Raw genomic sequence first — 25,547 nt, forward strand, 5'->3', positions numbered from 1 at the left:
ATTAATTTGAGTTTTGCAAATTTATAGTTTAAGATTAAATCGTCTTCGTAAAGCTTGTATGATCGCCTTCAAATTTCTGTCTCGATATCAAACAAGATCAATTACGTTTTACTGTAAAAAATTACAATTCGAGCCACCAAACAGTCTGAAACTGGAGAGTACTATAAATATTTCGAGAAGGATAATGGGATGTGAAAATGTTATTTTTAACTAGAAAACATTTCCACTCGTTTTTCTTCTTTGCGCTTTTTGTTACTTTCCTCCTTTAGAGCCTTGTAAACGTATTCATACCCCAAGAACCTTCATATGTTTTGCGAGGCCCTAAATGTTACTCAGGCACTCAACAAATCTAGCTTTTATGGAAAAGTACCAAGGCGAAAGCCATTGTGAAAGGACAGCCATTGGAATCCTAGTTAATAGTTTGCCTAAAGGCATGTGAGACACAGTAAACATGTGGTTAAATGAGACCAAAACTCAACGTTGTTGCCAGATGCAAAATGCTACATGTTGTGGAAAATTAGCACTCCATCCCCACTTTTAAATATGGCGGTGTCAGCATCAGGTATCGATACCTTTGAAAGGAACTGTGCATACGTTGCGATTTATAAGAAGTATAAATAAGTATAAATAAGAAAATCAGAGGAAAACTGAGGTTTCCAGAGGGAATTTTATTCACAAATGTGATCCATTATACAGAAAAGCAGAAGCAGGACAATCGGAACACAAGCAAACTATTTGAAGTATACCCTCACTACATTATCGGTGAAATGGTCATCCTGTCTGTTCTAATCAAATGTGGAACAAAAGAACATTTTCAAGAAGCAAAACAAACAAACAAAAACAAAAAAACAGCCTAAATATCAGAACCACAGTAGCAAAATGAGATTTTTTACACATTAATAACAAGCAACTCATACACTCAATACGTCGGATTATTTCTGTTGTGATAATGCTCTGTTTTGTAGCACATTGGTTATTTTATGAAATAGTAATTTGGAAAAAGACTGGAAGAAAAAAAACAACCAACAGAAGCTATTTGGTTACGGCACACCATTTGGAAAAAAAAAAAAAAGCGAAAAGCTCGTCCTGTTCCAATTTCAAGCTCCCAGCATTTTCTTCACCATGTATCCGGGCATGTTGTAGAGGAAAAGCCCCAGGATGGCGAGCAGCAGGAGCGCCGTGACAATCTTGATGGTCAGCCACCTGTATTGGTCGCACACCAGGTGCTTCGCTGCTTTGAGCGGGATGAGGAACCAGAGGAGGGCGATGTCCGGGCGGCTGTGAGGGGCAAACATGATTGAGCAAAGCTGTTAATATGTTTTCTCTGTGTATGAAGGAGAGGCTGCATGCACATGTAAACACTTGGGCCGAATGTTAGACCCCGGAGGATTACGCGTGTTTCATACTTGGGTTTCTCCAGAGGGTCGGGCTCGTTGCGTCCCTCTCCAGCTGGGCTTTTCTCTGCCTCCTCCCCCGTGAGAAGGTGCAGCTCAGCTTCCACTTTACCCTGAGGACACAAGAAGCTCAGCTTGTCAAGTTACACAGAATTCCCGAATCCCGACGAGCGTGACACATTTTCCCCAGTCGAGTCAAAAGAAAAATAATACTTTAAAAAAATTGAACTGAGTCAAAATGTGCAGTGACACTCATTTAGGGGCATAATTCATTTATAGCTTTAAAGGTGAGCTCAAACCATTCTCTCTTTTTATCCGACACACCGCTTCAGGGATTTGTAAAACCTAGAATTTGGCGCACAAGTTTAATTTTTCATGGATTTTCTCCTATATACATACACCCTCACTAATATTCCGTTAAATGTCTCTTAAGACGTTTTAGAGAAACAGTACACATTCTTTCATTTAAATCATATATTTTTTTCTGCAATGGCTCTGCTTTGAAGTAGTCCACACGTTTTCCAACGGGTAGAGATCTGTTTCATTGCCTGCTTTATTCACTGTGTTTTAGATCTTTGTCCTGTTGGAACCCTCAGTTATTAAGTATCAACAGTTTGACCTGAAACTGATCAGGACGATGCTGAAACACTTTCACCACTGTTCAGAATGAGGCAATTTTACCATCAACACGGACTTTAGAGGATGCTGATCAAGCAAAAAGTTCCTGCTCTAAGGTCCCCGGCTTCAAGCTCGATTAAAAACTTACAGCTAGCCAAACAGACAAGCTTTCTGGGAAAAAAAGCGCTGATGACTGGATGGGATAAAAGTTGAGCTAATTGGCCTCAATAATAAGAAATATACTCGAAAGGGTTGTCTAAATAAGGCTATCAAACCTAGGCACAACTGTTAAGCATGGCGGTGGTGGCATCATGCTGGGGTTCTATGATGGATTGCATAAAGGGAATTAACTAAGGGAGGGAATCCTTCACATTTGAATCCAGACAGTCTGGCGTCCCAACAACACATTCATTCCAAGCATCGTGAACAGCCAGGATTTCTCATTTAAACTTGACATTGGAATGGTATCTCTGCTGGCAGAAACAGCCTCCCGATTTTGTTTGATCCACGCTGTCACACACCGTGAGTTCAAACTCATCTTCTTCGTTTCGGGCGACAAACGGCCACCAGCCTTTGATCCTCTTCTGCTTGAAGATTGACACCAGGGGCATCTCTGCTTCGTTTGTCACCATTTCGATGGTGCACTGCTTGGGCGTCTTTGCCCCACGCGGGAAACGGTTCAGGTCCAGCTCAATCGCGCCTGCGGAGACATTTTTTAGTTTTACTGAACCTAAACGTAGTTCAGAGACAACAGAACTATTCTGTCCATTGGGATTTAATAAAACAAATGTAGCTAAGGGTGTATTTAAAATCCAGTGTGCCATGGTGTTATTTGATGAACAACGCACAAAGAGACTTTCGCAAACAATACCCAGAAAATCATCGGCAGAGAAGTGGTCAGCATCCCACACTTGGAGATTAAGTCGAGGGGGGATCTTGTACTCGGTCTCATCCCAGGCAAACATGGACTCCTTTTTCGAGATGACTATCTTCTCTTCAGCCACCAGGTAGTCGAAAGGGTAGACGAAGCGCCAGTTGAAGTTGCCCTCTCCGGTGATGGAGTGGTAGTGGACGTCGGTGTCCTGCTTGTCCTCCTGCTGTCCTTTCAGCCATCTGTCATCATAGATCGGGGGCAGACGGATGAAAAACTCAAGGTTTAATCCTTCTAATGGAAAATGCGTCTGGTCGAGCAGTCAAGGAAAAACAGACAAATCAAGCACACGTTTACCCTCGCACAAAGATGTCACTTGACTTCTCGCCGGTGAAGATGTCGTCGTCCTCTAAGACAACCTCGTCCGTGTTCCAGATGATGACCCTCAGTTCAAACCTGCACAAAACAAATGCCACAAATTGTTTCCTTTGCAATATGTATCCTTTCATGCTGGGCTGCTGAAGATTTGAGGCATACTTCTTTGGTTTTCGTGGTGAAATGTCAAGAGCGGGGCCGGGAGCCGTCTTGTCCTTGGGGAACATATCCACCCACAGCTCAATTCTTCCCTGCACATAGTTGAACCAAAAGTTGTGTTCAGGACGCCGACAAACAGCAGGAGGTCTAACTCGCGACAGCTTCAGGGCGACATTGACGTACTTGCTCGATTCCTGGTTTATCTGGGTGCAGCAGCGGTCGGGTCTCCACATGCTCTGGGACAAGCTTGCAGCCGGCTTTGGGAATTTCCTCCCAGTGCTTCAGCACCGTCAGAGCAAGGTGTTCATCCGTCTGCTTCTTCAAGCCTGACAGACATTGTCGCACATATTTTCATTGCTAAAGTATTCAGACCTCTTGAACTTCATACATTTTATCACGACTGAGAACTATTGTGTGTTTTGTTGGGATTTTACGTGACAAACATACACAAAGTAAGACAAAGTGGGAAGGAAAATGATGCATCGTTTTAATTAAAATTTTTAGGTCAAAATGTAAAAAGTGCAATTTGTATTTGTTTTCAGCCACCCGGAACAATACTTTGCCGAGCCACCTTTCACTGCAGCAATAGCTGCAAACTTTGCGCACATAGACACTCACATTATTTTTTGTAAAATAGCCCCCGCTCAGTCAAATTAGATGGGGAGCATCTGTGAACAGCAGTTTTAAGACTCTTAACTGGATGCGAACTGTACCAATCTAACTCCTAAATGTGCTTTAATTTAAGCCATTCTACTGTAAAGCTGAACCTCTGCCTCTGACATAAATCGTTTCCAGTCCTTAATTAGTCCTCTTCCTTAATTCCCCCATGTGTAGCTCTGTCCTCCTTTCCATCAAATGTGAAGCTTTTCCTCTTCTCCGCTGAGCATCCCCACAGCATGATGCTGCCACTGCCATGTTTTCCTTACGGGATAAGGTATGGAGGGTACATTTTCTGTCACACAGTGTTTCACTTGTAGCCCAAAAAGTGATTACTGATTAAGCACCTTCTGAAGGTTATTAGTTGGACTGGATTTCATTCAGTTAGAACGAGGGAAGAGAAATACAAAAGCATGTCACACATTTTTCCCCTTCAGGTTTAAGTATGTTACTTTGTTTTGGCCCATCACATAAAATCTCAATAAGGTGGGTGGTTGAAATTTGACAAAATGTAGATAATTTTCAAGGCCATAAAAATATTTTTGCAAGCAACAACTGTACAGTACATCTGCAAGTCCATTGTCAAGAAAGATGCTAGAATTTGCATTTGAACATCAGAAGTGAACCAAGAGTGAAAGATACCGTTCTCATCCTCGATCTCTGTTGGTGCCATGAAGACACGATTCTCCACCTTCACTCTTCCTCCGGGGCCGTAGTGTGGTCCATCCAGTTTGCCCTCCTTACACAGCTTGGCCAGAATATGTGTGGGTTTCATAGGGTCTCGCCACACGTTGTAACCGTGGCTACGTAGTAAACATGTTACCGTTCATTTATTTTTGAAATCATACTGTGAGGTAAAAACTTTAAAGACTCAGTGTAGCGCAACTGTTCCTTCAATTACTTGAAAAAAAGCACATTAACTTTGGTTTTATCCTAATATGAGTTATAGGTGTTAGATTCTTACATGGCATAGTTGCATGAAATCCCACACGTGGCTCTGTGTTTGCTGAAGAAACGATTCTCCAGATCAATCTTTGTTTCTCCAATCAGATCATCTGTTCCCACCAGGTCCCAGTCATAAATTGACACTGTCAGAGTGGAATCCATGGGGAATGTGGCTTCCACATCAAAAGATCTAAGACCACGAGAAATACACTTTTGTTCAAATGTAAGAGCACAGTAAAAATGTAGTAAGATGTTGTTATTTAAAACATGCTCAGAAATCCAGCCTTTTTTCAGCACTTACTTGCCGAACAAAGGGTTCAGCTGTTTGGAAATGTAGTTCTCCTTGTCTTTAATTTCTGTTTTTCCCAGCTTGATCGCGATGTAAGGATCAGCTTTGCCATTGATGTCCGCTGGATGCAGATCCGTGGCCTAATACCAAAAATAACAACATCACTTCAGTTTCACAACACTGAAAATCATTGTAAATGTGACTTTGTTTATCCTGAAAGAGTAATCATATTGCTATGCATAAAGGCTAAGGGTGTATACACTTACCCTGATGACATAAATGCGGACGACGACATTGATGGGGTCATTGCTAGGGATGTTCTGAAACATTCCCAAGTTGGAGTCAAAACTCATGTCTCTGGGCATATCATCCGACACCTTGTACATGCACAACGAACCCTAAAATGGAACAGTCAAAGGAAAGGAATGAAAAAAAAAGCAAAAATAGAAATCATCAATGTTAAAGTTTCAAATGTGCATGTAGATTATTTCTCACCTTGAACTTTCCAACAATCCTGTCCTCATCTGTCACATTTTGGTCGTCATCATCACCTCCCTTTCCTCTGAACAGGTAAAAGGTGTGCAGCCAGTCCTCAAAGTTGTCAAATTCACTTTCCAGTTCCTTTGGATATACCTTGTTTGGGGACAGAAAACAATTTTAAAAACCCTTATTTTAAACTTGCTAAGATAACAAATGATATGGATGATTTAAAAACACATTTAGTCATCCTTCACCTTCAGCTCATCCAATTTAGGCTTTTTCTTTTCAAATGGATCTGCAACTGGCTTTTTCTTGTCCTTTTTCCCTTTTCCTCTCTTGGGACCTTTCACTGGGGTGGCATCAGCTTGCCATGAAGACACATCAAAAAGGGATAATGAGAGAGGGAGTAATGGGGAATAGCCCAAAGCCTTAATTTAAGTATAGAATTATACCAAAAACAACTTTTTCCACATACAGGAAGTGTTTAAATTTCTTTGTCACCTTCGAACCCTACACATTGACTTGTTTATGTCTGTCTCTTAACATTTAAGCTGTAAATTTGAATATATTTATAGGTTACCTTTATACACTCAGCTGTTCATCAAATTTTAACTGATTTCACCTAGCTTCCTTCTTGGAACGGGCCTGAATATCAAATCCTAAAAGCCTCTGAATGGAATACCATGATTACATAAGCATACATAAAGAACATAAAGAACCAAAAACAACCACCTTGGACTGGATTTAACAGACAAGGCTATATAAATCTGTGTATCGTCTACATAAAACTGAATGTTGAATTTCTTAAAAATATGACCCAAAATAGGCATGTACAGTAGAGCGGCACAATATATCTATCTGTAATATATTTCTATATATTACAAATAGATAAAATCATTATCGCAACATTTGTGTGGAATATTATATTCGCAAAAGTCTGCTTGGATGCAACTTTTGATTGTATATGTCACGTATTCATGCTCTGCATAGCTATGATATATTTGACAAATTGAATATACTCTAGGTTTTCTTAACCCAAAGCAGAAGTATTTACTCAGTGACTAAGTTTATTAGTCCCTCTATATAATGAGGGTTTATCGTAATCGACTTTGTTATAGGAATTTTCTGCAGTATCGCGATCAAGGATTTTCCTGAAATTGTGTGGCTCTGAGGTAAAGTGTGAATACGATTGTCCCTAAAATGGATCCTTGAGGAACTCTACAACTAACACTTCTCCTCTCAGGGTCACCATTCACAGATCTTTCATTAAGTTAAGTTATATGTTCTATGGATTTATAGCAACATCTTCATGAAGGCATTTTTTGGCCTTTAAAGACTGAAAATAAAACTATTACACTGTAGAAGAAAACTACATGATTGTTACATTTTATCAAAGTAGAAAATGCATACATACAATACATTCTTTAAATGACGATAGCATAGTTGGCTCAGATTCTTTAAAGCCAATGAATCATGCATATTATATAGCAGAATACTGAGATGTAAAATTTTCTGTTTTTTACCTCCACCATCAGCAATATCCATGTCTTCCTTTTCTTCTGAATCCGACAGAGCTGCCTCTTGAGCCTTGAGAGCCTAAAACAGTGAGACAATATTTCTTTACTTCTTTAAAATGAAAGCAAGATACACAATACTTTACTGAATGCATTTATGTTTGACTTAATAGGTGTTAGGGGTTGTTAAGCAAAATATCTAAACTGTTACACACCTCAGTTAAAGTTTCGATGGAGGCAAAATATTTAGACCACCAGTCCAACATGCTCTCATCAAGTTCCTCCTCTTCAGGTTCATCCCCCTTCTTCCTCTTCTTCTTTCTACCCTTCTCATCTTTGTCATCATCCTTTTGCAAAGTTCAACACATATAACAGAAATTGTCAGGTATTGTGAAGAAAACACAAATAATTTTGTCATTTTGATTAAAAGTAACACTTGTGGTCTGCTCACCTCGACTTTGACCACAGCTTCGGAGCACTGGGCATGAAACAGCAGATTGTACATGTACTTTTACAAAGATAGGTTTCTTTTTTCGTGGTAAAATAAAAATGATCCAGTATTTGCAATAAAATAGCAGGAAATATTGTCCTAGTTTATGTTTTTGAATCTTGGTTTAAAAGATTAAACTTACAGAGTCCAGTTTGACCACAGTATCCATCTTCTTAAAAGCCGGCTCAGTTTCCATGCTTACCACAATAATCTCCTCTGAAAGACAAACAACATGCAATTCATACCAGATATTTATTCACCCTGTGTGAAAAGTTTAGTTTGATGGACTCTCCAAAACATTGACTCTGTTGTCCTTAAGTCACTTTATAACTATTCTGTATGATTAGGCTTTAACATCCTAGCTGATGGTCCACATCATAATATTTCCATGTGGTACCATATAATTTGTGAAGAGCACCAGTGTCTTGGGCAGCAAAGCACCCTCACAACATCATACCGTCAACCTCCTTACATCACAGTTGGGATAAGTTCTCAGGCTTGCAACTTCCAACATTTTCCTCCAAACATCTCATTGGTCATTATTCCTAATACCAAAGTTTCAACAAACCACAGGACATGTCTCCTACCAGCTTTAGTCAACCAGCATCTTCACAAGCTCTCCCCCCCCACCCCCCACCCAAAACCTTTCTGGGACAAAGAGGCTGCCTCCTCCCTGAACAGTACGATGGCCGGGAATCTCAGTGGTGTTGATCCTTGCATATATTTGTTTAAACGGATAATTGTGGCACCTTCAGGCATCTGGAAATTGCACTCACCAAGGAACCAGCTGAGGCCCACATTTGATCTCCCAATACCTTGGATGTTTTTTTGTTTTGTTGTTATTTTGTTGCTTTGTTTTGTAGTTTTTCAAGATGTCACACAAGGAAGCAATGCGTGCTTGGGAGGTTATCTCCATTTCACCGAAATGTTGTGCAATAACATGTTAGAAGCTTATAAAACCATCATCTAGGTTTACTCGAAATGTTTAAAGGGGCACTAATCATACTATATAAATACATAAAACTAATGAATTTGGAGAAAGTAATCAGATATTTTCTCTCTAGTTATACTGGTATGTGGCAAAAGAAATTATTTTCATAATCCTAACTGACCTACAGGAAATCATGAAATCTTTCATGAAACCTTTCCTCTGATCTGAGGAGAGCCCGCCTGCCCCCGCCCATCCTCAAGACCTCCTACAGAAGCACCATAGAGAGCATTCTGACCAGCTGTCTCTCTGTGTGGTGTGGAGGCTGCAGTGCCTCCGACTGGAAGCACGTGAGGAGAGTGGTGAGGACAGCAGAAGAGATCATCGGGGCTCCTCTTCCTTCCATAAAAGACATTTCATCTCAGCGCTGCGTGTCCCGAGCCCGTAACATCATCAGGGACCCGTCACACCCCCACCATGGACTGTTCTCCCTGCTGCCCTCTGGGAAGAGGGTCCGCAGCATCCACTGCAGGTCCACCAGGTTCTGCAAAAGCTTTTTCCCCGTTGCCATCCGACTGTTGAACTGCTGGAACTGGTGAAGCCACAAAAGGGACCTTGATCTGCTGAGGCCGCAAAATAGACTCTGGACTGGACACTGTGAATCGCACACTGTCTATTTCCCCTGCATTGTTTACATTGTTAACATTTCAAGTGTTTACATACATTACTACTGCACCTTATCCTGAAATTTACTGCAATTTACTGTGATTTTTCAAGCTGTATGCAAACAAAATTTCGTTCTGTATGCACTCTGTGCATACAAAATGACAAATAAAGTCTCTAAGTCTAAGTCTAAGATCTAATGTCAGACAATGGAGGGGGAAAATTTGTTTTATTAAAGCCATGTGACTTTTTGCCACTAGAGGCGCTAGACTTGTAACTTCCAGGTTTAACGCTGATGAGGGCCACTAGCAACACTGCACAGTCGCAAAATTAAACATTGTGTTCTGGAATCTGATAGTAGAACACTTTGGACACCAATAGTTTTATATTGACTTAATAAAATAATTTATTATACATCTCAAATAAAGCTAATATTTCAGTTAGAACTAACATGGCGCTGCTTTAAAGGGATGTAATCTGTTCAGTGAATATGGTAGAGAGAAATTTATCATTTGCTCAAAAATATTATCTATGCATTCCACGTGTCCTTGACTTAACCACAGGTTTGTGGTTTTAATGTGATAAAATATGTAAAAAATATAAAGCGCTATGAATACTTTTCCAAGGCACTGTACACCCCCCCCCCCCCCCCCCCCCGTGTTTAGGTTATACCTGTTGTGGACCAGTTGTTGGCCTGCTTGTCTGATCCTCTGTAGATGAACTTGCGCAGGCTGGTCACGGCGTTGGAGCCTACCAAAGTGTAGCGGCCAAACGCTCTGCAGTCCACAACCCGGATGTTCAGCGGAGGGTGAAGCAGCTCGTTCTCTGGCAAATCCTGAAACACACAACAGAAGATTTGTTGACATGGTAAAGCTAAAGGAAAGGCAATCACATGTTGGGTATTCATACTTCTGGTTTTGTTTGTATAAATTAGTATTGATTATTATTGTTACTCAGCCAAGGAAGTTTTGGTCTGGTTTTTATACTATGGTTATTTAAACTCTTATAAATGTATTTGTCACACTCTGAAACCCTGCAGTTTTCAATTCAGGGGCATTTGCAATTGTTTAACAGAAAGGAAATGACACAGTACCACTTCGAACCACTTGACAAGAGTGCTGAAGTTGGGGTTCTTTTTGTAGTTGGGAATGAGGGCAGACTGAACTCCCTTTCCCGCACATTCAATGTCCACTCGAGGCCGATCCACCTGGGCAAGGTTCACCCTCTTCAAGTCCCTCAAGCCCCAGAACAAAACCTGGAAGACGCAGAACGCATGCGTGTTATTGTGTCGAACCTTCAACAAATACATCTTCAGCGATCAGTGAGGTTCTCTGAGTACTTTGTGAAGCTCGTACCTCAATCCTGTACTTGCTGAGCACTGGTCTAATCCCCAGAGGAACAGGCAGGATTGGGCCTCGGTCCATATCTGTGGGTCCATCTATGGGAGGAAGGTCTGCTTTTCCATTGGGGCCAATCTGAGAGACGATAGCAATGTGAAACCACGTGCAGTCAAAGCTTACTAGTGGACCGCATCAGTGTCTAAACTCCCTCTAACTAACCTGAAGAAGTTCAAAGGCTGCCAACATTTCTCCAGCAGCGCCGTTCCCACGGTAGATCTGATAGTACTCCAGTTGGGGTGGAAAACGCGGGGGCCCATAGTGCTCATCTGCCATCTTGACCACAGGCTTGGCGAAGGTCCTGCCCATGAAGTCAGCTTTACCCTTTGAACATAAAGTGGACTAAATGTTAACTCTGGGCTGAATATTTCAATGAATAACATATCCTGTACATTACAGATGGTGTTACTATGTTTTTATTACAAATAGGGTAAATAAATATGGTTGCAGTTTGAATGATCTTGTTTCTGATTAACATCCAGAAACATGGCTTGAGATGCACATGTTTCAAGATTAAAAATCTCTAAAGATACAAGGAAAGCAAAAATACCAAAATCAAGATTCCGTACAAATAACCAGTAAACTGCAAAATAGATGTGTCTGTGGAAGGTCGAAGAACAATTCAAAAACCTTCTGATGCCTCTGAGAACTGTGAAACGAAATCTTTCTTGCAGTTAGTGGTTATAGAGAGTCAAATACTTTGATGGCCACATACAAAAGCACAAAATTTCACTAAAAGGAATGCAACAGGGATAGGACGTTCATGAAGGGTCCATCTGTTTGTCCTTGTGGACCTATCTTATTCCTCTTGCATGCCTTTAAATACAATCTACTCTGCACACTTTAAAATGCTGCTACCGTACATCAAGGCAATCCACACTCTACTTATCCAAAGGGTCATCCAAAACATTGGTTGTTATTGTCAGGAGAAAATATAAAATTGTCTGTCAGAAAACCTTCCTTCAAAAATGAATCATGTTAGTCTGATGTTGACAAAAACAAAAGATCACATTTCAATTTAAAGACATTTAGGATTGTTGGATTATAAGTAGAGATGTCCTGACTCACCCGAAGCTGCTTTGTGCAACCAATTTTCATTTTATTTTTCATTTATTTATTTTTGTGGTCTATTTTCTTGAGCAATGCTTGAATATGTTATAGGCCTTGCATATTATATTGTTGATTTGGTGTTTATGGGTTTCCTCCCAAAATATCAGCTTTAAAAAAAGCTTTTGAATTGAATGAGAGAGAATATTTTGGCTGCTGTAGATTTCTATATATCTATGACATGTTACTTGATCTGTGCACTGTTCTTATATGCCCAGATAGCTTTTCATGTTTTTAATATAATTTTCTGAGGGTAAAAGCAAATTGCTAACATTGTGAAGGAAGAACATTTTTTTTTCTGTAGGTTTTGTCCAAACATGATTAACGGGAACTGCTCTAATATATGTTACAAGCCGAATTATCAACGTGTAATATCAAAACAGAGAATAAGCTTGCTAGCGTTAGCCTAGCGCTTCAGCAAACTGGTTAGCATGAAATCATTGCCAGCAGGAGCATGACATGAGTTTATCACACTGTAGCCATATGTGTCGAGTTTGTTTTAATTTTTAAGAAAGTAATAATGCCATGCAGCTTTTAAAACTGTGTTAGAGCAGGATTTTATGGTTGTTGTTCAGAAACTCTGCATGGAACAAGATATCTGTTAGTGTCAAGAAACGTCAACTGGATTGTCATTAGGTAGCGATTAAGAGCAACACAGGTAAAATGTAATGTGGTATTTTACTGCATTTTAAAGCTACCATTGATTACAATTGTGGACATGCCATTATATATTTATTTAATTTTATATTATTTTGTTTTGTGGCTCTAGTGGTCCTTGAAAGTTGCCAACTTGCCAGACAGTAAATGGGTGAAGAGAGAAAGGGAATGACATGTAGCAAAAGGTCTCCAGGTCAGGACTCAGACCCATGACAACTGCATCATGGACTGTGGCCTCCCACACGCGTTGTGTGTTTCTGACCCAGCACCACTGCCGTCCCCCATGGCATTTATTTTAATGGCGTATTGAACAGGTACTAATTAGCCAAGGGATAATCTTGAATTAAATGTAGTAAATTACCACCAGGGACAAAAATATTGCTGATTGGGACATCCCTAATTATAATCTTGATTAAAACGAAAAAGCATGATAAGACAGCTGCTATGACATTTGTACTGTTCGAAGGAAGAGCTTTTGGTCCCATGAATAAAAATTGAGACCTCGAGACATCGCTATGTGAAAATTGCCCTCACCACTGTGTCCTGATCATAGAGCTCAATGACAATAATCGGCGGATCATCTCTCAGTTCGCAGGCCTCTCCAAACAACTCCACGTTTTCAAACACCAGCAACTGGTCCCATGTGGGGCAGAGGGTCTCCGCCAGCACCTGCAAGGTAGAAAGAGTATTTGTTTCCCACTCCCTTTTTGTTATAGCTGGATTTTAAAAAAGGTCTCGTTAGTGCTCACTTCAGTGACTTGGCTTTGGGTTGAGAAGAAAACTCTTGCAAAGGGGTCAGACAGACCCGTGCTGTCAGCAGCAAACAGGCTGCGAGCCTGGTACATATGGACCCTCAGCTGGAAGATTTGCTTCACTGCAGTGAAACATTCAGGTTATCATATGTAATGTAATGTAATGTGAAGACACTTTAATACTATATATATATATATATATATATATATATATATATATAATCTTTGATATGTTTTACTAATAGCGGTATTCTACACAATGTTCCTGTTTCTGTGGAATATGCAACGCAGTAACTTTCAAATACCCAGTAGAACAACATAATGTGCTCCATTCCTTCCTCAGAGCTTACTTTCCCTGAGCTTAGAGGTTACTTTGTGGAACTTACCAGCTATTCAGCCCAGACCCTGAAATCAACAGTTGCTATAAAAGTATCACGAATGTACCTCATTATGTAAACTCACATAAAGCCAATCTTTTGAAATTACAGACTAAGTTTTAGGGAGGTAACCTACAGGTTTTGGGAAGAAAAAGACCAAATGTTCCAAGAAAATACCTGGTAAGCTCTGGGAAAGTAATCTGTAAGTTCCAGGAAAGTTATACATATGAAGGTACCTGGTAGGTTCCAAACGTGCTGCTAAATTCTGGGAAGATAACAAGTTCCAGGAAAATATCTGGTATGTTCCAGTATCACAACCAGTAAATTCCCACAAAGTTCAAGCTAATTACCGGATAAGTGCCGGGAAAGTAACCTGTTATTTCCGGGAAAAGCTATAGTAAGGTGGCTGTTAAGTTCCAGAAAGTACCTTGTAAATTCCAGGAACATACCTTGTGAGTTACTTGAAAGTTCCTGAAAACTACATGGTAAGCTTCAGAAAGCATTTAGTGACTAAGAATGATTTATTGAGCCAGTTGATGGTCTTACTCATGTAGGTCAGGCTGATGGGTGGTGAAGAAGGCAGGCCGGGCCCCTTGGACAACTTGTTTTCCTCAAACCCGTTGGGCAGGCCGCTTAGGTAGTCTTTGCGCTGCCTGTTCAGACCCAGCCACAGATAAATCTCTAATTTGGACTGCACCGTCCAGCCAGCAGGTCCAAAACCTTTTTTACCAGGGATCTTTAATGGACAAAATTATATTTAGATTTTCCTTAAATAAATAAGAAATAAATTTAAGTGGATTTAAAAAAAAAATGGAATAGCTTTAAACTCACCCTGAGGAAAATAGTTTTGACTTTGCCACAGTCTTTCCCCCTTTCCTCATCTATACCGGAGTAAAGGATGTCTTTCGAGGGAACACGTGCATAAGCGATGCGCTTCCCATTGCTTATCATCCAAATGAAAACATCAGGAACACTGTGCTGCGGCTGAATTAAAACACAAATGTAATTTTTTAAATGTATCACGAATAAGCTTCTTTAGTACATCATCTGTTGTTGTAAAAACAGGTAATTTGTGAATCGACTCAGTTGGTGCAGACTTACTTCATCCGCCAGGAAGCGAAGCTTTGTCAGGAAGTTCTGAGCCAGCTTGAGTTTGTCCCTGACCGTGCTCTTTTTCACCTGCGTCCTCATGGACTTAGCTTGTTGACCAATGGCCTCCTACAAACAGGGATCGTTTAGCAAAGCAATGCAAAGATATAATCAACAACCAGCAGGAAAATGAGGCGTCTTCAGCCAGCGTACCACTTCTGACAAGCACAGCTTCAGTCTCTCTCTGTCAAGTTTGGTTCTGCCAGTCTGATTGTGGTCCTTGTTTGCCAGAGAAAGAAACTGACTGAAAAAACAATGCGCTTGGTCAGTGTGGATGTTTAAATCCATTAAATCAGTTTTAGGTTTGGAAGCACACAGACCTGCACCCTTGGCTGAGCTCCTCCAGAACCCCTCTCAGTCTACGTTCGGGATAGGCCTTCTCTGTTTTGATGATCTCGTGCACATCGTTCAGTCCGTCCTCCTGCAAAAAAAGGAGTTGCACATCAGATCAGCCATGTCGGCAGCTGTGTCTTAAATGGTTCAGAATCGCTTTGCTGTCGCTGAAGGTGTACACTTGCCAGTTTGTGTGCAATGTTATCGATGATGTTGCCGTTGTACAGCCTTCTTCTCTGATCCTGCCACCAGCTTTTGATGTAGATGCACGGCTTCCTCTCAAAATAGGGCAGATGAAAATAGTTTCTGTGGATGAAAACAAGAGCCACAGCGTATTGATCCTCCAAAATTGCTGTTTCAGTCTGGGCAAAATGCAATTAATGGGTTTAAACAGAACCTTGCAAAAGAATCCAAAATTTTCATTAGTGTATTTTTAATTTGGATTTTAAGCGATAAACAAGACGAAGAGACGAATAACTGTAAAGTGTAAGGAAAATGATGCATAGTTTTCAAAATTTGTTACTAATAAAAATGTGAAGTGTCCCAAGCATTTTTATCCATTGCCACATAATTCTAAGATAAGATCGGATCCAGTGCTAAGTCCCTTCAGCGGTCATTACAGTCTGCTGGACACAGCGTTCTGTTGCAGGGACGAACGAAGACTTTGAGATAACAATAAAAAAAGAAACCTATGTATTATTTCCTTCCACTTCACTACTTTGCTCTTAGTTTAACCGCTTGACGGTGTTATAACAGAACTGCTCTGACCGGTCAGTGATAACAGGTTTCATTGGTGGAGTTATCGACACGGAAGTCAGGTCTCCATCATCGTCCATCTCCTCCTCGCTGGAGTTGTGTATCAGTTCGGTTTCCTCTTCAGCACCATCGCCACCAGCCTTCTTGCCCTTTGATTTAGGTTGTATGACTCCATCGTTTTCGTTTCCATAGTAACCTGGACACAGCAGCTTCATAAATGTGGACCTTTCACCTCTTTTTATCACCCTGTTCTCTCCACAGTGAGAGAGACATACCTATTGTGACCTCAAAGCTGATTGGCTTATCACCGATCTTTCTGTCAATCATTGTGGCCTCCAGGAAAGACCCAAAGAGAAGGAAATCCTCAACCTTCCCAGTAGCAGTCTGTGGGGGAAAAATTACAACTTTAAATATTTAAACAAGAGTAAACAGAGCCTCATCAATGCAAACAACTATTAATTATGCATGAAATGGGCAAGATTAATCAGTCACATTAATCGCAGCACATTGACCTGTCAGCAACTGAAATAACATGATCCCCTGGCTTGGCTACTCATCCAGAGCAAAAGACCCACCTCAGAGATGTTAGGTACGCTCTCCACCAGAACATCTGTGGAGCTGGTGATGTCAGGCGAGGAGGGGTCCAGGATCTCCACTCCCAGGCTGATGAGCAGACGGGCTCTGAAGGACACGCCTTCCCCGAGTCCTTCGTTTAGCTCCTGGTACTCGTCCATCAGGGTGTAGGTGCGAGTGGAGCCGTACATGTTCACCCAGGCAGGTCCTATTGTTGGAAGGAAGCCTGGGAAGCAGCGTGTGAAAGGTGTGATGTTAATTCAAAAATTAACTGAAATGTGCATGTAGAAAGGGGCTAAACAAATGGCCGACCCAAAATTTCAAAGAAGAAATATGACCGAGGTGTTTGTTCTTAACTGTTCAAAGGTAAAGGACATTTTCTATAGGTAAATGTATAATCTAATCTACTAGCAATGCCAGTTCTGTTGAAAACTCATTAAAGTATCCAGCATCACTGTAAAGTAATCATAGGGACATGCAAACGTATTCAACACCTTTCATATTTTTCATGTTTTGTTGCATCACTGCCTTGAATTAAAATTAATTGTTTGAGAGTTTTCATCATTTCATTTACAAGAACATGCCTACAGCTTTGAGGACATATTATTTCTTTATTGTAAAGCAATAAGTCTTTTTTTTTCTGGCCCCTCTTCCATAAAGCCCAGCTCTATAGAGTGTACAGCTAATTGTAGTCCTATGGACAGATCCTCTGGTCTCTGCTGTGGAGCTCTGCAACTCCTTCAGGGTTACCTTTGGTCTCTGCGCTCCCTTTCTGATTAATGCCCTCCTGGCATGGTTTGTGAGTTTCAGAAAGGTGCGTGACAGGTCATGTGGCACTTAGATTACCCGCAGGTGGCATTAATTTCACTGATTTTTTGTTGCACCAGAATCTTTTAGGGGCTTCAAAGCAAAGGGGCGAATGCATAAGCGTGCATGTGCTAATTTTTACCAACTAAGACAGTTTTGCGGAGATCTATTTCATACAATAACTAGTGTTGCGCCAATGCTATTTTTTGGCCCTGATACCGATACCCGATACCTGGCTGTGCAGTATTGGCCGATACCGATACCATCTGTTTGGAATTGTGTGTGTGTATATATATGAAGAACTGCATACTACTTAGGGTAGTAGAACTTTTTATTGCCTACCTGGAATGGGTGACAATAGTTGAATAAACTTTTGGCTCTCAAAGGCCAAAATAGTGCAACATTCGTGAATTTAGAACACGTATAATAGTAGTGGAACAGTAAGACAGTAAAATTACTGTCTTACTCAGGGTTTAAAATCTCTTTTAAAGCCTGAGTTTTGGCTCTCAAATGCCAAAATAGTGCAACTTTCATGAACTTATATAACATGTATAATACTAGTCGGGAGAGAGAAGGCTGCGTTCAAGTGACATACAAACATCAAAATGGTATCGGTGGCCTATTTGTTGGTACTCGCCGATACCAATACCACCATTTTAGTGCTGGATCGGAGCCCCGTCCGATACTGGTATCGGTGCAACACTAACAATAACATTAAAAAACACTTAACTTACAGGTTGGAATTTAACAAAATAGGTTCAAAATCAAGGGAAGTGAATACTTTTTCAAGGCATTGTAAGTTCAGGGTTGTTTGGTCCGTCTATAAAATGAGTGATTATTTTAACCTGAGGTGGTCCTAATGCTTGGAAATGATTGACAATCATTACTTTTCTTCTTTGCAAATAGAAGAAAGGTTTCTAAAATCTCTAATGTGTTTTTAATAAACTGTGTTCAGGGCAAAACTATTTACTTGTAGTCTGACCAGCCCAAATATGTAATAGTTTCAATTAGAGACGGTTTGACCAATGAGAGATGGTCAGTGTCCAGACTCCTTGCAAAAACTGAAATGTTCCTTTTAATTAATCTTAATGATAAGCTTGAATCAGACACTAACTACAGTGTTATCATTTCAGTCTAATGTACATTATACTTATACTGTGTGCACCCCACAAGGGGGCACCAATACTACTGACCTGACAAGCAAATCCGCAATAGAAAACTTTATCAGGGCACAACTGGCAGAGCTTTTCTTTATGTGTTGAGCAATGCTTGCTTAAACATACTATTTTAGAAACAAGTGGTCAATCACCTTTGTCTCCATCATTGGAAATCTTCTTCAGATCTAAGAAGTGTGTTCCGATAGCCACGTCATTCACTTTATCTGAGTCTCGGATCTGGATCTTCATGCGCTTGCACAGGGGAGGAAACATCTCCGTAAAAACAATTTGCTCGTTCCAGATGGGCTCATAGCAGCTCTTTTGTACTGATGTTTTCCCCTGTAGCCACACAACAAACGAGTTAATACTCCGATCCCTGTTGCTACACAAGAAGAGACCAGGGGTTAAGCTTTTTTTGAACTGACCTTCTGCCCTGCAAAGAGTACTTGGACGTACGGATCAACCAGGTCTTTATTTTCTCCTATGAAGGCCTTTTTGACGTTGGCCATGATGCTGGTGTTCATTCTGGGAAGTCCCTCTGCTCTATAGATCTTCAAGTAATAGCGGGCCCACTGTCGCTCTGCAGGAACCCCCTCAGGTAGAAGCAGATTTCTGTCGAAGAGAAATTTTACTTCTCAACAACTTCGCTGTATAATTGCTTAAATGAGAGAATGCATTAGAGAAACAGCAGACGTTATAGTCAAAGAAGGTTTCATTTACCCCTCTATGTCATCATCATCAGACTCGTTAGCCTTGTGCGGAGTTTTTATAGTGTCTCCTTTAGCCACGACTGAGATGTCACATTTGACGTAGCCTTTACCGCCCGCTGTAATGTCTTCCGGGTCAGACAACAGAGCCCATTTGTGGTAAAACTGATGTTCTGCAAGACAAAAAGACCAAAAGATTTGGGCAGAATTAGTAGTGCTCATCTGAATTTGTTGATCTCCTGCCACAGACCGCGCTTTAAAGCAAAGGCCATAAGTTTTGGGTAAAGTTCAAGTCGAAGCCATTGCCGAAGCTTCATGTTAGCCTGCTTTCTCTGGTCTGAAACCGACATTGGTGTATGCTGGGGATTATCCTGCTGGAACACCTACTGTGTCCAAAGCCAAATGCTTTCTGATGAAAGTCTTCAGGCCAGACTAAGTCCTTTGGCCGCATTGACTAGACAAATGTCTGAAGGAGACAAGGTGCGGGTTTCAAACCCAAGGAACTTGTGCCAACCATCAAGCAACGTTTGGGGCAGCGTTGATGTCAATGATACACATTGAATGGAAAAATGATGGATATGAAATATTTCCTCAAAGTTGTTTAACTTCTCAAATCGACAACTTGAGGGTTGAAGCCTAGACACAATTGGGTGTTCCAACAGCACAATGATCACAAAGGCACCTCCAAACTGATTTCGGATAAAGCAGGCTGACATTAAGCTTCTGGATTGGCACAGACTTCTAACCTGTTATAACTATGTTGACAATGCTTAAAACTGGAGTCCATGCAAGGATAGCAACCAATTTAAAAGGGCTTTATATAAGTGGAGTTAAATAACCAGTGGTGGTTACGCCCGGATATCATTGACGTCTACTGATTCGTTGCAACTTTGCGATGGATATTAGAGGGTATGTATGTATATACTTGAGCATGTGTGTTTTATTTCCATTTTAGTGAGATAAGAGATCGTCTACAAAAAATATAGAATTAATGGGCAATAAAACATTTGTGAAGTTATGCTTAAAAAGCCAAAATTAGTAAGGCATCCATGCTGCTGAGTGTATGTAAACTTCTGACCAAAGCTGTATCAGAAGTTAAAATGTGAACGTTGTTGATTTCTGACCTGGCTGGAAGTAGACTGTGCCAACATCCATTTTGAAAGACCCGACCAGCGTTCCACTTCGCAGAAGATTTTTGGAGTGGATTACCTGCAAAGTAGGTTAGAAATTGTACACATAAAAAAAGCCCTGTCTCACCTGAGGACATTTCTGTCAGTCGGTTTTAAGAAAAGAAGGACTCACAGACACTTTCAGGATTTTGTCGAACATGACATCCGGCGGGACGTGGAAGTCAAACACAAAATACTGGAGGAGAGAGCCGTTTGGGGTTATGTTTAGCTGTGAATCAACCTTGAATCTAAGCGTGAATTCCCCAAAGCTACGTCATAATGACTAACTTACCTCATTGTAGTAAGGGCAGTTAGTCGACTCCTTCATCGAGGTGTACTTTTTTTCTTCTCCGATCTCCACACAGACCATCGGATCCATGTTGAGACCAACCAGCTGCCTGGCTTCAATCACTGTCACGCTGACCTGAAATGACGATTCATGTCTTCAAATCCCATACAGTGTAAAATCTTGCAAAACGTCTTACATTTTGTCCTGTTACAATCACAAACCTTATGATATTTCATTTAATTTTTATGTGACAGTTCAATACTCAAAGGCTAGCTTCAGATTTGTATGTCCATGCTTGTTAGCGCCTTGGAGTTTGCACTTTTGAAGGTGGCAGCTAAGGCTAATTTTGAGTTTGGGCCAGTTCAACACATATGATTCGATCTAAAACGTTCCCTTGTAGCTCTGTCTTGTGTGTTTAGGGTCATTGTCTTGCTAGGAGGTGAATTTACAGCCGATTCTCTACTCTTTTGCCATCTCAATATTTTTTTTAATCCAGGATTGCCCAGTATTTATCCATCATCTTTAGTGATGTCCCTTAAAGTGAGGCCTCCCCAAAGTATAATCCAGCCGCCATCATGTTTTACAGAGGATATGGTGTGCTAAGAGCAATGGACAATGGTTTATGGACAAAAAAACTTTGTTTATGTCAACATTTTTAAATAGACAATAAAAAAGCATGCCATACTTTTCAGATTTTGAAAACCATGTACCCTCAACTCACCAGTTATGATGTATTCTATGAATATTATATAAAATACAGATTACACACACTAACATTTGTGCTTACAATATCACAAAAAGTCAAAAAAAGATTCTCAGGGCACAAATTCCTTTGCAACACACTGACTGAACAGTCTACAGTGACTTTAGTCTACCTGGTAATCCACTGGTCGCCCAGAGCTGGGCTCCATCTTGATGTCCGGCTTTGATCTGTTTGAGAATAAGTCAGAGGAGTTAAAGATGATTAACAAAATCCCCCTCAAACAAAATCCATAGAGAAGATAGTAAGAGTAACGCTTGCCTCTTGTTCGATACATTGGTGGTGACAGCTGTGACTGACGCCAAAGAGATGGTGTCAGGGTCTGGACCACCCATTAACATCCCATTACGATCCATGTTCTGAGCCTCCAAAATGGCTGGTTCATCTAGGGATCATAAAAACGGCATTAGAGTTAGAGAAAAATCTCATAGAAGAGATGTTCATTTATGGCACTGAAGCTCAAAACCGCCAGGCAGAGTTGCTCAGTTTACTGTAACATTGTGTTTTGTGAAACTGATACTCTCAAATTCATCCAACCATGTTTAACATAGACCAGGAACATTGAATGACATGCAACATGTAAAAAAAAAAAAAAAGATCACAAGTGAAGCACTTTCAGAGCAAATGCATTTTTATCTGCAGCTGGATTTGCAATGGCGAGTTTACACAAATATAATAGAGCTAAAAGCCAGATTAAAGATATGGGCTAAAAGACACTTCTGTGCTCATATTTCTTGAATGAGAAAATCTTTATCTCGTTATTTATGATAAAATGTTTTATATCTAGGAAAAGCAGTCTCCGTCTATCGGTGTCATTTTAAACTGGACTTTCTGGCTTTGCTGACACGTGTCCAATGACCCAGCTAAGGTGATACCTCCGCCTTTGTCCTCCTTTTGTCCGCGGTGCTTACTGCGCTTCATGACTCAAAGGTGTTCTCTGAGCGCTCTGCAAAACACAAATGATCAAACTAGCGGTTTCAGCGATTAAAAACACAGATGGGGTCCGTTTGAGTGGACCAAATACAGTTTAACAGAGTGTAAACTCTGAGCAGAATTTCATCAGACACCTCGCCTCAGGTTAAGCCCACCAGCCTCTGAATCGCCACTAAGCCGATACCTGGTAACATTTCAATTCTGATTTTTTTTTTAGTCAACTAGTGAGTGAAATTTATTTATTTTTATGTGTTTTACTCGACAAAAACATTTGTCACTTCACATTAATTATTACACAAAAAACACTTTTAGGATCTGTTTGTCAATAATTAATTTTCTATAGAAATTCTATGAGGCCCTTTCTAAGCTCGGAAATGCCTTTTGATTTCAGCTTATTTGGGGGTCTTCTATTTTTTCTTTTAGCTATTAACACAACAGCAGAACTTAATAAATGACCTCTAAATTATGGATGTTGTTAACTTCCAAACAATGCAGGTTTCTCTTTGTGTGTGTGCATTTGTCAACCTATAACGACAATGTAAGTTTTCCTGGGGGGAGCAGGGGACCCTAAGCAACCTCAAAACCTTCTTATACATTCAGAAAGGTCTGCTGTGTGGAGATCCAAAACTCCAGCTATAACCTGTCTTATGTTAAAATCGGTTTATTTTCTAATTCTGTATGTAGGGCTGCTGAGGCCTTGCTTCTTCTAGCTCAACACCAAGAAGAGTCAAGGGATAACTCAAAAATACTTAGAACATCAAAAAGATTAAGAACTCATTCTCAGTTCTCTCAATGATTGAAAGTATAATAGCATAGTTTATCTGCTATTATTTCAAAAGAACGGCAGTGTGCTGCTACACCTTGGCATAGCCATCAGATGGGCCTTTTAATTATTTAAATCATCTGACCCTAATACTTCAACTGGAAGGGATACATTTCACATCCATTGTGAAAATAATCCCATTAGTCTGGTTATTCTGCAGAAATTAATCAACAAAGTGCTTGAACTACATGCACACACAGTCAGTCTTGGACGGTTACCTTATTTTATTTGACGTGGTGGGGATTATTAATTTAAACATTGGCACGGGGGACTACTTACACATTTTTTTATTATTATTAATATGATTTAAGAGTGAGCCAAAGAAGAAAACAGCAAATAACATTTCAAATCACCAATAAATGCATAAATATTGTGCCATATATGCATGTTTAAATAACGTGTGCTTATATAAATAGATTAGTGAAAAACCAAAAAACACAGTTTGAACTTTTTAAGAAGCTGTGGTATCTAAGACACAAACAAACCAAAACAATTAATAACAAACCAAATCAGCTGACATCAAAAAGCTCCTTCTCAAAGAAAGTCATTCATGTACGCTGCAAAACACAGAGGCCTAAATGCCACCATTTCTGTACAACACTTGATCTCAGCGTAGCGTCGTGTGGCTCACAAGGTTGAAACAATCTGATAATACGTACCATATACGAAAAATGGCTCGACTCTCTCCTCCACGTAGCTCCCGGAGGTCTCTTTTTTAAGAAAAAAAACAAACAGAACTTGACTTTTTGTTTTTTCACTGAAAATGTAACAGACGCTACATGAGCATTTTAGACATTTAAAGAGCCCACAGAATAAAGCCACAAAGATAAGTTGTGCACAGAAAGGAAACGTGTTTGTCCAAGTCTGAGGTCTGGCAGGAGTGATGCGATACGCCGATGAATAGTGCATGAGCGGAGAACCTGAGACTGGTAACTATAACTAGCGACTGCTGAGAGACGTCACTGTGAGCAGAATATTCCAATCCAGGGAGACTTTAAGGTGCTACTGAGGAATCTGAGAGGATTTTTATGACCCAAATCATCAATCTGGTATCTAAAAGTTACGTTTTTTAATCATACGTTGACGCAGAATAATCTACATCAGAAAACACAAAGCAAAAATGCACAAAATTACACGTTGCATTTACTGTATTGAAGGAAAGCTTGACTTTGCATGCCCTGGTGTGATACGCATCAAAAGCAAACCAAACCCTTCAAAAAAGAAAGGCTCAAAAATGGGTGACGATTACACAGTTAAGTAATCAATATTGCCATGTCATCAGGGATAGGATTGCATGGAGGAAAATGTCCGCGCGGCCTAGTTGGAAGAATGCTTCCTTTTGATCATAAATAAGCTGCAGCTCCAAACTGGGTCTTAAGACAGCCACACTGTCCTTTGTCCACGATGGCGGCGTGATGTCAAATCCTGTTTGCGTTGCCGTCTGTTTCAAACCTAATCAGCCTCAAACCCAGCAATTCTTAAACCGAGCCACATTTTGAGTCATGAGTGTTTTGCAGAAATTTTCTGCACAAAAGTGTTCATTGGAAAGGTTGAGGGTCACATAAGGAAACCAGCAGGGTTGCTCTCAAACAGATACATAAACAAAACACAACGTTTTTTCGTTACAGAGTTGTTTTTCATATGGGTATATCACCCATATATATCTGGGTGATATACCAACACAAAATGGGGAAGAAAAAGGGTAGATGCTTTTCAGTGTTTTTTACATATATACCACACTAACAGGGCAAGATGGGCAGGAGTAATATAAAAAAAAACAGCCAAGAAGCCCACAGGAAATTTAGTGGAGCTGAGAGATCCACAACTTAAGTAGAAATATCTATTACCTTTACTATTAGTCATGCATCTTTATAGAAGTGTGGTGAAAAGAAGGCTATTCTTGAAAGGGTGCCAAGAAAAATCCTATTTAAAGTTTTCCAGAAGCCACTTATTTGGAAACAGCAACCGTCTAAAAAAAAAGCTGCTCTCGTTCAAATTTGAACTTTTTAACTTAAATGCAAAACAGTGGTGGAAACCTACCACTGAATACAGCCCTGCGTGTGCCTTCCCTTTGGTAAAATAGGGTGGCGGCAGCATCGTGCTGTGGAGATGCTTTTCTCCAGCAAAGGCAGAGAGAGCCGGTCAGAGTTGGATAGAGATGAATACCTGGAAATCCGGGAAGAAAACACATCAGGGGCTACGGCGGAGGTTCACCTTCTAGCAGAAACCATGCATGTAGCCAGAATTACAATAGAATGGGTTAGATGGAGGCCTTTTCACGTATTACGTTCATGTCAAGCCCTACATCTAACTGACAAGCATTTGCTTGACTCAACAAATGCTGTCCACTAAATCTGACCGACTTAAGTTATTGGACTAAGAAAATTTGTCACATATTTCTGCTTCTAGATGTGAAAA

The 25,547-nt window shown here is 40.4% G+C and overlaps 1 protein-coding gene across 1 annotated transcript; it reads right to left on the bottom strand.

Annotated features, from left to right (window-relative positions):
- Positions 1-1,027: 1,027 nt before the first annotated feature.
- On the bottom strand, positions 1,028-24,024 carry LOC118556604 (otoferlin-like). Its single transcript, XM_036150989.1, has 43 exons — positions 23,789-24,024; positions 22,249-22,319; positions 21,635-21,758; positions 21,489-21,543; positions 20,617-20,748; positions 20,458-20,520; positions 20,280-20,364; positions 19,169-19,328; positions 18,874-19,060; positions 18,601-18,787; positions 16,487-16,710; positions 16,187-16,295; positions 15,924-16,107; positions 15,341-15,461; positions 15,143-15,243; positions 14,976-15,066; positions 14,775-14,891; positions 14,505-14,657; positions 14,220-14,409; positions 13,294-13,418; positions 13,079-13,213; positions 11,644-11,661; positions 10,943-11,104; positions 10,739-10,858; positions 10,477-10,638; positions 10,056-10,218; positions 7,935-8,008; positions 7,754-7,780; positions 7,518-7,649; positions 7,312-7,384; positions 6,043-6,152; positions 5,804-5,941; positions 5,575-5,706; positions 5,321-5,448; positions 5,039-5,209; positions 4,717-4,877; positions 3,601-3,743; positions 3,421-3,509; positions 3,241-3,339; positions 2,884-3,125; positions 2,534-2,712; positions 1,407-1,507; positions 1,028-1,278 (listed from the first exon to the last, which is right to left on the bottom strand). Exons 2-43 carry the CDS (start codon positions 22,292-22,294, stop codon positions 1,098-1,100), a joined length of 5,394 nt encoding a protein of 1,797 aa, XP_036006882.1. The 5' UTR covers positions 22,295-22,319; positions 23,789-24,024; the 3' UTR covers positions 1,028-1,097.
- Positions 24,025-25,547: the final 1,523 nt, after the last annotated feature.

This window comes from Fundulus heteroclitus, chromosome 19 (genome assembly GCF_011125445.2).
Source record: "Fundulus heteroclitus isolate FHET01 chromosome 19, MU-UCD_Fhet_4.1, whole genome shotgun sequence".
NCBI classification, from domain to species: domain Eukaryota; kingdom Metazoa; phylum Chordata; class Actinopteri; order Cyprinodontiformes; family Fundulidae; genus Fundulus; species Fundulus heteroclitus.

Excerpts from the sequence above, each read along its gene's own strand:
- LOC118556604 (XM_036150989.1), bottom strand. The coding sequence starts at position 22,294 with ATGAAGCGCAGTAAGCACCGCGGACAAAAGGAGGACAAAGGCGGAG. Across the intron at positions 14,658-14,774 it reads TTCGCTTCCTGGCGGATGAA|CCGCAGCACAGTGTTCCTGA; the intron begins GTAAGTCTGCAC and ends GTTTTAATTCAG. Across the intron at positions 1,508-2,533 it reads AAGATGAGTTTGAACTCACG|GGTAAAGTGGAAGCTGAGCT; the intron begins GTGTGTGACAGC and ends TTGTGTCCTCAG.